This window comes from Rhizophagus irregularis, chromosome 17 (genome assembly GCF_026210795.1).
Source record: "Rhizophagus irregularis chromosome 17, complete sequence".
Lineage (NCBI taxonomy): Eukaryota > Fungi > Glomeromycota > Glomeromycetes > Glomerales > Glomeraceae > Rhizophagus > Rhizophagus irregularis.
In genome coordinates, this window is record NC_089445.1 from 3,624,480 (window position 1) to 3,638,369 (window position 13,890).

At 26.7% G+C, this 13,890-nt stretch overlaps 3 protein-coding genes across 3 annotated transcripts; 1 reads left to right on the forward strand and 2 right to left on the reverse strand.

Moving 5' to 3' along the window:
• Positions 1-1,301: 1,301 nt before the first annotated feature.
• OCT59_009486 (uncharacterized protein) lies at positions 1,302-2,471 on the reverse strand (the record flags this gene model as incomplete). Its single annotated transcript, XM_066133599.1, has 3 exons — positions 1,302-1,595; positions 2,012-2,283; positions 2,420-2,471. 3 exons carry the CDS (start codon positions 2,469-2,471, stop codon positions 1,302-1,304), a joined length of 618 nt encoding a protein of 205 aa, XP_066000024.1.
• A 489-nt stretch (positions 2,472-2,960) lies between these two features.
• Positions 2,961-3,209, reverse strand: OCT59_009487 (uncharacterized protein; the record flags this gene model as incomplete). Its single annotated transcript, XM_066133600.1, has 1 exon — positions 2,961-3,209. The coding sequence occupies one exon, from the start codon at positions 3,207-3,209 to the stop codon at positions 2,961-2,963; it is 249 nt and encodes an 82-aa protein (XP_066000025.1).
• Positions 3,210-7,004: 3,795 nt separating this feature from the next.
• On the forward strand, positions 7,005-8,631 carry OCT59_009488 (uncharacterized protein; the record flags this gene model as incomplete). Its single annotated transcript, XM_025323921.1, has 4 exons — positions 7,005-7,484; positions 7,549-8,416; positions 8,492-8,536; positions 8,618-8,631. The coding sequence occupies 4 exons, from the start codon at positions 7,005-7,007 to the stop codon at positions 8,629-8,631; spliced, it is 1,407 nt and encodes a 468-aa protein (XP_025188817.1).
• Positions 8,632-13,890: the final 5,259 nt, after the last annotated feature.

Sequence of the window (13,890 nt, forward strand, 5' to 3'; positions counted from 1 at the left end):
AACTAAAAGAAAAAAAAAATCCATTATATATATTTTAGGTAAAGTTACCACAGGTTAGGTAAGTATCTCAATTTGAGTAATTCTGCTTTCAGATATTCTGCATTACCTATAATTTCACTTAGTGCGAAATTAATCTACCAAACATAAGAATGACCTGTTAACCTATTTACCATTATATTATTTAATCTAATATTCCCATGTTTCCCTCTAATGCATGTATTTCTTGTAAGCCTTTTATGGCTAATCTTTTTTCTTCTTTTATGACAGAATTTCTATCTTTTACTTGCAAACAATTCTCCAGCAAATGATATGAGCATGAAGACAAACGCCTTATGGAAAATTCCAGATTTTAGAAGCTTCAGTACGTAAATTCCTTGAATTTTTTTGAAAATTATGCAATAAATTTTTATTTCATTAAGCATTTCCTTTAGCTTAATAATATCTTTATATAAGTCAACTATCTTTAGAGCACCTGATTTTCTGCAAAGTTTGCTTTACTAATAACTAAAGATGTAGTATGTAATTGATAATTACTACCTTGTGTTGTAATAATAAAGGTTGCAACCTATTATTACTTTTAAAGTTAAAATGTTGTAATATTACAACACTTATGATTATTTAAAAATTTTCTTTTTGAAAAATAAAAATTAAGTTTTTATAGAACAAATATCATCATAAAATGAAATGATTAATATATTATAATATATATTTGTATAATTGAAAATAATTACAATACTATATAATAATTATAATACTAGTAGTAATTGTAATACTATATAATAATTATAATATTGTGTTGTAATTACAACAAAAGTGTTGTATGTATATTGTAATAATTGCAACTTTACAACCTTCTAAAAATAATTATTATATATCATATCTTTATTAACAACTGTTCCAGATCAACCAAATCAGAATCCCGCTTACTTATAATAAATGTCACTGTAGAAAATTGGCCCTTTACTAATAGTTTTTACCTTACTTTTTTCTTAAATTCTATTGGTTAATTAGCTAAAAAGGAAAAAAATCATAACAATGTAATATAAAATTTCCTTTTATAGTAGGATCTGCAAAGAATTTTATATATGATTTTTACCTTAGGCCTGAGGGTGATCTATCTTATAAGTAAGTGGGTCCTACCAAATCCCAATGCTTCGTCAAAGTAGAATCGTTCACAATCATAATTTTTCATATCTACAAGAAACTTACCATCACTTGTGTATTTGAAATTTTTTATATTAACTTTTTTTGCATTCTAAGTGGTTATCTTTGGACAAGTATTCAGAAGTTCTTTTTTTGACTCAGTCAGTTTTTTGACGTTTAGACTTTGGTGGCTTATATTCATTATCATTATTATCTGATTGGTCTGAATTGTTTGAATGGTCTGAATCTGGATGATTGTCATTATCATCATCATGATTAGATTTTGGTGGCGATAATGAAGAGTCAAACTTTGAGGCATTACTAAAAATATCTTCGAAGTAATGTATACATTTTAAAAACGAAGGTTGATATTCTGTGTATTGTTGATTTATAGGAATCATAGAGGATATATAGAGTTTATTTGTATTTGGTAAATCATCACGTTTTAGAAACTATGTTTTAGCATATGTTGTGATCATGCCATATTGTAATTTATTACTTTACTAAAAATGGCCAATTTTTTGAAATGATTTTGTAATAATTTTAAAATACTACAAAAATACATTTAATACATCAAAATGTTTTTATTATATTTTTGCTATTATTTTGTAATTGTATTGTATCTAGGTCTATAAAAATAACTCAAAATAATATCACAATAATTTTTTAATATTTTTGTTATTATTTTATTATTATAATATAATTAACTTTGATATTATTTTAATATTTTAATCTCAAAAATATCTTAAATATATCTTGATATATTTTAAAAATTTTACAAAATAATTGCACAATTGTTTTGAAAGCCATTGTATCTAGGTCTATAAAAATATTTCAAAAAATTGGCCATTTTTAGTAAAGTAAGTACTATATATCCAAAAGCTTGACGAATTATTCTCTTTATTTTTTCATGTATAGAATAATCATTTGTACCATCTATTACATCAACTGCAGCATTATAAAGTTCATTAAGATTCTTTATATCATCTGTAAATTTTACTTGTCTGTCTTCGGTTATCTCAGTTCCTCCTACTAATTCAACCATAAGTTGTTCTAGATTTACTTCACCTGTAGTGACTACTTCTGTGTCATTTAGAGATTCCAACTTCTTCACATTATCAGCACAAAAAAGTATAAAGTCTGGTTCACCAAAGATCACATGACAGTCATCTTGGGAACCTCACCTTTCTGGCTTTGGTAGTTTTCTTAATCTTTGATTATTTATTTCAGTCATTACTCACAAAAAAGTATTGACTGTTTTTCTTTTAAACTTTACATTCATTTGAATAATTTGAAGCTATTAATGCTTCATTAAGAAAAGTTTCCATTGTAATAATGGAATCTTAGGTAGTTTTTGTGAAGCTAATTCATGTGTGCTTTTAGTTGTCATTTTATAAGCCTTCAAGAAGGAGAAGATTTAATCGAAACAATTCTCTTTCTGTAAGAAGTTCTAGTGATGAATAAGGGAGTATTAAGAAAAAGTAATAAAGCGAAAGTCAGGATGTTTAGTAATAGAAAAATTTAAATATTAATAAATATGTAACAATTACAAGCCAGGATACGTTCATTCGTGTTGACAATTTATTATGACTCACTTACCAGTGGCACTGGATTGCTCTGCGATAACGTGAATATATTTTTGGAACCCTAACCCTAACCTAACCCTAACCTGGGTTTGATGATAATAAATAGGAAAGAAAGGCATAAGAAAAAGTAAGTATTCGGTATTATTGGCAAATATATAAAATCGTGGGAAAAAATAAAGCTTGCTTACCTCTTTTAATCTTACTAATCAGTTTTAAAATTTCTTTAGCTGTTCAAAGAGGTATATTGATACTTAAAAGGTCTTTTCGTGTTAATTTAAGGAAAAAGCTACCCTTTAAAACCTTCTGATTATAAATTTTATCGATATCTTCACCCTCAAGGTCTAAGTCTAATTCAGCTCTCCTCTCTTGCAAAAATTCCTTAACCCCATCTTGATTCCATCCATTAATTTCTTCAACCATCGGAAGACTAGCTATAGGAGCACTCGTAGAAGTACTTGTATTTGCAATGTTGTTGGACATGGTTATTTGCAAATGTAGTAACAGTTGTACAAGTTCAGAAAAAGAAAAAATTTGCTATGAATAGAGGATATATTTATAAGAAATTGATTGTTGCACAGATTGATCTGACTCATTACAGATACTAAGCTTTACATTACTTCATATAAAAAAAAGTGCTAAACTTTAAGATCGTGACTCACATCACAGTCTCAGAATTTCAGCGTTTTTACATATCAGCTGATAGGTGAGAAGAATATTCACGGTACTTTATTAATACATGCAAAAATAAATACAAGCGTGAGAGTATATGATAAAGCTTCTATGTTACAATTGCGAACTTGAGTTTATTGCTTGAAGTGTTGCAGGTAAGACAATATTCCAACTTATCTTGGGATAGTAACTTTGCTAATTCAGAATTATAAGGGAACTGATTCCCATTTTCACAGTACCATGAGCCATGTAATCCATAATCCCCAAGTTTTCCATCACAAATAGGGGCATTAAATGATGTGTTTAAAAAAAGTAAAATTGCTCACGATAAAAATGTGACTCAGAAACTCAGAGAATCATTTAAAATAAACATATAAATCACCTGAACATTATACATATACATATCACCTGATTACAAATAATAAGGCGATTACCTGGATAAGTTTACATTAAAAAGGAACTTTTGGATCAATAAATATGTAAGTCCTAATAACAAAAATAAAAAATGAATGAATGAATAAACCAATGTCGAAAAGAAATAAATGGTTAGTCTTTTTGTTAACTATATTTGGTAATGTTTTGGTCATCAAAATTTTTATCATTTATTATCGTGTTCATTTTTGTTGGTAATAATTTGTATGTTCTATCTGGAATTAAAAGAATCACTTAAAGATTACTATTTATGGTTTAAATTTGTCCATCTTCTAGAAAATTAGAATATTTTTAATGGATTATTTACTATTTGTATATAATTTCATTGTTATGTAGATAACAGCATGTTCAAATCGTTCAATCGTATATTCATTTTTTACTTTTTGTTTTCCATTTACTTTCTATGTTCTTTCAGTAAACTACGTCCCCATAATTGAATTTAGAAATTATAATTTATTATATAATACGTAATAATTAACTATTTATGGTTTAAATAATTTTCTTTACTTTTAATATTTGTATTTGTTCAATTAGTATTATTATAAAAAGCACCATCCACCACCACTTATAAGTTATAAGTGCCCTTCTAAATGCACACCCCAAGTATATATGACCTCTAATTATTTTACTCTATAAAATATAAATGCACGAACAGAAGATACTTATCAACCAATTTCACAAATATTATAATTGGTAACAAATTTTTAGTAAATTGTTGACTTCCTTTTAATTATCAATCTAAAATTGTTTTTCTTTGTAATATTTCAAATAAAGCTGTATACATTAAAAATTAATAAACCGGAAAAAAAAATTCTTTTTTTTTCATTTTTAAACATGTCAATAAATAAATAAATAAATTAATAATGTTATAAGAAAACATTTCTTTACGCGAAATATCAAACCAATCAACATTTTCTTTGTTCCTATAATGGAAAGTTAATAGTTATAGTGGCAGGCTACAGTGCAAAAACGTAATTCGCTTGTCCTAATTTCCCATATAATTCTAATAAAAGCGTTTAATTTATACATCAAAATTTTTTTTATATTACATAAATAAAAATGCAAATTTCTTGTGTTACACTAAATTATACGTTTATTAAATGTTAAAGTGTCACATAATGATAAAGCGGCAAATTTTGTTGAAATAGGCGCAGATTTGTTTACTCTGACTTGCCATATAACAGTTAATATTCAACCACAGATATTAATAACAAGTATTCGAATACAAAGAAAATGCCATAGCGTATAGTTAAATGGCTAATAAGAATCCAGAAAAAATGTCTTCACGTTGTTTAGTAGCGTAGTATGATACTCGGGTAACAACAAGAAAATAATTCATTGCAAAATAAATAAATATGTGTAGAAGCCAACACGTCACCATATAATTCTTTACAAGTGACATTTGAAAGGTGGAAAATGTGCGTATTGTAATAAAGATAATACGTACAAAACATGGTGTCAAGCTTGTGATCCCGATATTATTCAACTGCGGTTAATAATATTAGTGGTCAATAATTTTGTAATGGAATCACGTGATTTTTCTTACCCAGGGACCAGGGTAAACGAAATCTCGTGGGGAAAAATATTAGTGGACAACAGAAATTGACTATAGTGAATAATAATAGAAATGATGATATTGATAATGATGATGCCTCCAATTAGTTCTATTTAGACTCGTTTTAATAAACTTGGACATGTGGCTGGTTTTCGGCAAGCCCAGTAAATGTATTGCAAGATGGGAAAATATAGATAACGAAAATCAAATTCCAGGCGAAAATAGAGAGCGATTATAAAGATGAGTATTTTTTAAGTAGTAGTAATGAAAATGAAGAAGAGAGTATTAATAATGATGAAACTGATGATTCTGATATATCCCATTAATTCAATGATTTAATCTTGTATAGATAATACCACGTATCATTGGGGTGATCGGTCAACTATGTAAATCAAAACTATATCAGGTAGCTTAATTAAACTATTATCAAAGTTTTTTTAAAATCATAACTACTTAATAGAGAGTCTCTTTTACATAGTAGACCACAATAATAAAAGAATAGTTCGCGAATTTTTAGATGTCTAGAGTGAACTTTCTTGTTATTTATTATAAATTATTTATTACTTTTTTTTTATAAGTATCCATTCTCATACATATCTCTGACAAAGTTACGTTGGTTATTTTTGTATTATTATTCAACTTTCAAATCAATGCCATGTAAAACCTCTCTCTATACTAATATTGAATAAAAAGAAGGTTATTTTTTCATTAATTGGTAAAATATTTCAAATTTAGCAACGTAACTCTGTTATTCTGGAATTAAAATTAACTTTAAAATGTTTTTGGTCGCAAAACGAGTTAGAATTAAGGCTAGACATCTAAATTTAGCATGGGTATTTACAAATCATATAAACGAAAGTATCAAGCTCGGATAGCAGCCCAAAAGAGTCTAAAAAAATGACCATAATAATACTATCAAGGAAATAACAAGTCAATTAATTACCCATGGCAGAAGTTATTGCGTCAAACCTTTTTAATTGTATCATATGATTATTATTACTTATTGTTACAATATTATTGTATTTATAAAATTGTATAATGGAATTAACACGTGAAAAAATCTTCAATAGTAAATTTTTATATGATACCATATTCCATATATGATATATAGTTTTGATTTACATAATTGACACCGACGCACGTAATCCGCATGATGCGCATTATAAATGAAATTTTCGCATTTTTGCCCATCCCTAGTTATATTAAGAGCCAATAAGAGGTGAGTTTTATCGTGTTAACAATATCATAGTAAACGTAAATGTTTTTTCTTTTATAAAAATATAAATTTTTATTTATTTTTAAAACGTTCGTGTTGGTTGGTATTTAGATATTCAAAGAATTTTTATCTTAAAAACGAAGTTATCTGCTCCACAAACCAAGAAATAAATTTTTTCATTTATGTATAGAAGTTGAACGATAAGTTTAGCGTGACGAGACTTGTTGTGTTTCCTGTGTATTTTAACTAGTCTTCTTTTTAACAATTTCGTTGCCGATCATGAAATCATTGCAACATTTCTAACATAAATAACGTTTCACCATTATTTTTTTTTCTTTTCTTTATTTTCATATTTTAAATACGAATTAATAACATATTCCTTATTCGACAAATAATTTACTAAATGGATGAAGTTAAACTAAGTGATGGTGTATTTGAGCAAATAAAAGATTTTAGACATGAATACTTGACTGAAGAACAAGAATCGTTAATTGATAAGCTGATATTAAATGAAGAATTAAAAAGTCGTTATAAAGAGAATGGTTTGTGTTATGAATGTAAACAGCCTAATACTGGTGATTATTATTGTCAAGCATGTAATTCTAAACGTTTTCAACAAAATTTCAAAAATTGGACAAGTGGAAATCATGACGTTGATGAATTTATTCAAAAAGCACAATTAAAAGCTAAAAAAGAAAGTCAAGCTATAGAGTGGATTGAATATGATAAATTTGAAGATGTTAAATATTTAGCAAAAGGAGGATTTGGGACTATTTTTAAAGCAATTTGGAATTACAGTTATGGCAATTATCAATGGCAAAAAGAAGTCGCTTTAAAATGTTTACATAACTCACAAGGCACTACAGTAGATTTGTTAGAAGAAGTATGATATTTTCTTATATATTTTAGTTTCATAAGTGCTTAACTAACTATATTTTCCTTTTAAGGTTAAGTCAAATATTATTATAGATAATGGTGGTTGGATAGTTCGTTGTTTTGGTATTACCAAAGATCCAAAAACGAATAATTTTATGATGGTGATACAATTATTTGATGGTAGTTTAAGACAACATTTAGATAACAATTTCATTTCACTAGATTGGGAGAAAAAGTCTTATAGTTTACATAGTATTGCAGATGGTCTTAAAAATATTCATAGTAGTGGATTGGCTCATCGTGATTTTCATTGTGGAAATATATTAAGTACTTTTAGTGAAACAACTTTTATTACTGATTTAGGATTATGTCAACCAGCAAATGTAAAAACTTCTCATGATGGTAATAAAAAAATATATGGAGTATTACCATATGTAGCTCCAGAAGTCCTAAGAGGAAAAGAATATACTCAAGCAAGTGATATTTATGCATTTGGAATTATTGCATATGAAGTTTGTACAGGATTACCTCCTTATCATGATGTCGCCCATGATGAATTCTTAGCTTTAAAAATTTGTCAGGGTTTGAGACCAAAATCTACCTATAAAATTCCTCAAGTTTTCCTTGATATAATTAACCAATGTTGGGATGCGGACCCTTTAAAACGACCTAAAGCAGATGAATTGCACGAGTCAATATGGAATGTACATTTGAGTATTCGTAATAAACATGATGAAGAAAATTTTGCAATCAACGAACAAATTAGAGAAGCTAATGAAATTAACGAAAAGTCATCTACAGCGGTTCAGACACTATTATCATCTACTGGTGCGCTTTCGTATACAACACATCCTCAAGCAGTTTATACAAGTAGACTTTTAGATTTTAATAATCTTCCAGAACCAAAAAATGCAGACAATGATGAAACAGAATCTTTAGGTAAACATATAATTTAATATAGTATGATTAGAAACTAATTTTACAATGCTAACAACGAACTAATATTTAATATAGAATCTTTAAGAATTGGTTTCACTAAACTTGACGTTAATTCTAAAGGTAATTATTTTTGCATGTGATATTTTTGATCTATTAAATTTTAAGTTAACTAATTGATTATTTCATTATTTGTTATTATAGATGAAAGTAATTAAACACAGATTATTTGAAATTGAAAATATTTAGAATATAATTTCATTCAATTTTTTATATTTTTTTTTTATTTTTATTTGAACTTTGTGAGAGATCAATTATAATGTTATAATTTTATGCTTAGACATTTGATACGTTTGAAGATTTACAACAATTGTAGTAAAAATTTTTTTCGAATATAAAATAATGCATCAACTTTTTTATTATTTATTTATTATAGCAGTTATCTTGTTCCAACGAATAAAGCTACACCTTACTCATTTATCTGCGTGGAGGGGCTAAATTTATCATCAACGATTAGCAAGGGGGAGAATTAGCAAATGAGGAAATGCTATGCGTCATTATTGGTGAAGATCTGGGATAGCTTGTTTCTGAGGTATTTAAGCGTCGGTTAAAATATGAGAGTAAGAGAAATGAAAATTTTAATGTGATGGAGTAACGGCACAAAAATTTTGACTTTGTGAGTGAGAAATCAAAGATAATGTTATAATGTTATTCTTGGACATTTGAAGGAATATAATAACGCTGAAAAATTTAATATCTGATATACGTTTGATGATTTATAACTATTATAGAATTTTTTTAATAAATTTTCGTCTTTTTTATTTATTATTGTACTTACTCTTCAACGAATATATTTAATTCATAATAAAAAAAATGTTGTTTACGAATATTCTATTTCGTCATTGGAATGCAAATCCGTCAAATTATTAATTATTACATAATAGAATTTTTTGACCTCACGACTAAAGGTTTCTTTTTTTGGTTAAGATTCTGATTTTGATTAACGGAATCGTGGAAACTGAACCCAGTTCCCGTTTAATAAAAAAATTATCATAGGCACTGCCAGAAGTTCTCTTGACTTCCCGAACGCCCATCATTGTTAAGTATGCACTTTGTTGAAACAGGTAACAAAAATAGACGATAATAGCAGACTCTTGGTAAACATTATTAGTCTACCGTATCAAAGCGACTTTATCCATCGTTTTTCAAGTATATAGTGAACAGTTGAATTAAATAAATATTTATTATTACCGTAGTGAAAAATAAACTGCTTTGATCGAAACCCCTGTATAATTTCCTTCACTTCGTTCAAAAAATCATGAAGATTTTTCTGTAGACATGAATGATAGACAAATCGCATACAAGAAAATCATGATTTTCCGAGGAACGAGAAAAATTATGAAGGATGGAACCTCTTAACACATAAGTGCTAAGTGAAGGAAATAACAGAATTATTATTCATAATTTTGTTGTTGATAATAGAATCAAAGTGCTGTTCAAAAAGTAGGATTGACTGCTTTTCTGTTTTTATATTCTCAAACTTTTCGATTTCACTAGTTATATCACTAGCATCTACCTTGGAGAATTTGTTCTTTCCTTTCTCTTTGATACTCTCTTTAAGATGAAAAAATTTTTTTTCTTTGTAAAATACTGATTTCGAAACCTTTTCTAGAGTTGTCCCATAACGAGACAATTGAGTGAAATTTCGGATATATTCTCGTGTATAGACAAACCCACTGTGTTAGCATTGCATCTTTATATTCAATTTTCTCTCTAGTTTCTAAAAAGAGTCGAGCGGAAAATGTTTATTCCAAAGAGTATTCAGTGAAATAAAAATCCGGGAAAGAAAACCCCAATACCATAAGAACAAGTGATGAATATTATCAAATGAATCGTGTAAATGTTACCCCGCACAAATGCACAATAGAAATAGTACAGATTAGTGTATTAATGCTAATAAAATAAGTAATAGAATAATAAAATAAAGTAATAAAAAAATAATATTAAATTTCTTTTACTTTTACCTTTAAAATTAATTATCTTTATAGGTAAAAAAATTACAAAAGGAAAAAAGTTTTTAAAAAAAATAAAAAATATTGACTTTAACAATTCATACAACTCAGAATATAACCTACTTTTAGTTAAATGGGTAACTATGTTAAATGGACTGGAACAAGTTTAGTTTTTTAATCAATCTGCAAATTCAAATAAAAGAAAAAAAAAAATATTCGTTACATATAACAAAACTTCCCAGCGAACTTTCTAATTTATAAATAAATAACCAATGGAATAAAAAATAACTAGTCCAGCCGCACCGGAAATTTTGCACGGTCACGTGATCACTTTAATTCATCACATAGTCACACCCGTCCGAGTTTCACTGTTTATATTTATCTGAGGGGAACAACAGTTTTTTTCGAGTAGTATAAACTTATTCGTCACCTTATTCGTCACTGATATTTTCACGTGCTAGTGCATAACGCCGTAATGCGGCCCTGTGTGCAAAATTTTGTAAAAATGATAAATTGCGCCACACAAAAAAAAAAATATGATATTATTATTATTATGTATTTCTTACCAAGATTTTATAGATTTAAGTTACGACGAATTGGCTCTTTTAATATTAATCCGGACACGCACTTTTTGTTGATATTTGTATGCTAGGTAATGATAAATAAAAAAGCAAAGGTTAAAAAAAAAAATCATCATCATTAGGGGAGTTACACATATCACGTAATATTCATTTTATTATAAACCTTACCCCCCCCCCCCTGTTAGATTTTATAACCAATCAAATTATAATATTTATAAATCATATGATTTAAATAAGTGTAACGTAAAATTTTAACTACCCCCCTCCCCCCCTATAATAATTACATAATATGTGTAAGCTCCCTTATAAAAAAGTCTATCAAAAAAAAAACCTTTTGTTATTTATTTATTGTTCAGCTGCTCAATTATTTATTCTTGAATTTTACCATATTTGGTAATGTTTGGGTTATCAACATCTTTTTATTGATTTTTTATAATCAGTATAGCGCTTCACTTAATAACTTTTTTAACGACGCCAATTAACCAAAATAGTTGTAAGAGATTAAAAATTGTATTACCAGTGATTGAAAACCTTAAAAAATAAGAAAATTCTTTTGATTGACATGTATATATATATATTAATATATATCTGTTGTGTTCATTTTTGTTGATAATAAAAGGATCACTCAAAGAGGATGTTTGTTGTAAAAAAAAATAATAATACGGTTTCCTATAAATAATAATGGTATCGGGGCCGAAAGCCATTTCGCCGAAAAATAATTATTTCTTATTCTTATTTCCATTTTAGATTTTATTTTGGTAAATCTGAAATCCGTTGTTTAATAACATAGTTACATTCATTTTTTTTCATTTACGTTTCTATGAAATAAAAGTTCACCCATCTTCCCATATACGTACAAGTATATTATTTCTTCCCCTACAATGCATTTAAAATTAAAAGATGCATATATGAAACCTATACCAATGGAGTTTAAAAATTACCTGTAATACTGATAAACAATAATCGACTTGACCTGTTATGGTTTAAATGATTTCTTAAAAATCTATACTTTATTTAAGATCATTTATTATTGTTATTGTATATTATATAATATTATATATATAAAAAAAAAATTTTTTCATTTACGTTTACAACTTTATATATTAAAAAAAAAAGTTATAATTAAAATTAGAAACTTTGTAAAATAAATAAATGAATAAATAAAAAAAAGTTTTTATAATATATATATATTTTTTACTACCTAGTTAAAAAAGTGAGAAACAGATCAGAAAAAAATAAAAATAAAAAAAAATTTTTTTTTTTATATTTTTTTAACAACGAAAAAAAGAATTTTTTATTTTCTACTTTGACGAATTTTTTATTTCTCATTTTTTTTTTCACCTAGAAAAAAAAACCAATTTTCGCAATGAATCAATTTAATTATACTTATAAATCCAATTTTACCGAAACTATTGAACGTACTCCTTCAAACGTTCCATCTTACGTGCATCTTACGTGCTAGTCTTATTTTCGAAGGCGGAATAATCGTCGAGCAAGACATAGAATTAGAACTAGTGGCGGAAATAATTGGAATTTACATTACTTAATTAAATTACAATTTTTCTCTTTTAGTTTGGCATGCATGTTGAAATATTGATTCATATTGAATATATTACACTAAGTCATTATGAGTAATTTTAGACTATTGCAATTCACATGTCGCATAATTCAAATAATAATTTCATTTTAGCATTGTTTATATATAATAAATAATAACATAAATCAATTAAAATAATGTATGTCATTTTATTATGAGGAGTCAAAAAATTAAACTGTACATTTATTATTTTAGTTAGTTTATCTTGGACATCTTTGTCATTCTAGTAAAATTTTAGTTAAAAATGTCAATGTCAATCAGGCATAATAAAGAAATCAAATTTAAATCGTTTCAGGTTAGGCTCTTAGGCAACCATCGGCATCGGGAATTGGGTGAGAAGATGTAAACAAAAAAACCTAACTAACTCTTTTACAGTAATAAAAATAAAAAAAAAAAAGATTTTTTTTATTTTTTATTATATTTACAATTCAATTACGAAGCGAGTTCATAATAATGTGTTTTGTGTTAAATATGAATATAAATTATAAAAATGGTGAGACTTTTTAAATATACATTATAAATCATTTTTTTTTTGCCACATTTACAGGTTAAAGAAATAAATATTTACTTGCGAATGGGCCACCTAAGCTAATCTTTAAATGAATATATATAAGGATTAATATGGTCATGATGGTCATGATGGGAGAAAAATGAAAATTTTTGATTTTATATATATCAAAAAGCATTTTCACAAATTAGGAAATTTAAATAGAGAACAATTGCAAAGATCATGTATGACCATATGAGCATGTTTAAAAAGACTTTTATTATTAGTTTTGAACCAATTTTTTTTTTCATATTTTTTTTTATGTTTAGCCAATCAAAATATTTCGACAACTTACAACTGTATATAAACGACATACATATATACTATTTTGGTTAATTGGCGTTATTAAACCTTTTTTTGATTGACATTTCTTTAATGTTTCAACTTTTAACGGTTCCTTGCTTCTTTATTTATCATTACCTGCACCAATAAAAAGAGAGAAAAAAAAATATTATTCCATTTTCAGCTAAGCAAATTTTTTGCGCCTAATTGTATATTATTCTTCAATTCATTTGACCAATTTAATTTATTGAAATAAAATACAATTGTACATAAACCGGAAAAAAAAATTTTTTTAAGCGTGTCAAAAAAAAAAATTAATTTTACGACTCGCACATTATCTAATCTAGATTTCGATATTTCGATGAACTCGTCGTAAGTGGTAATCAGAAAGAAATAATTTTCTTTAATATACGCGAAACATCAAACAGTAAAACTTTTTTTTTTCGTTTTTTATAATA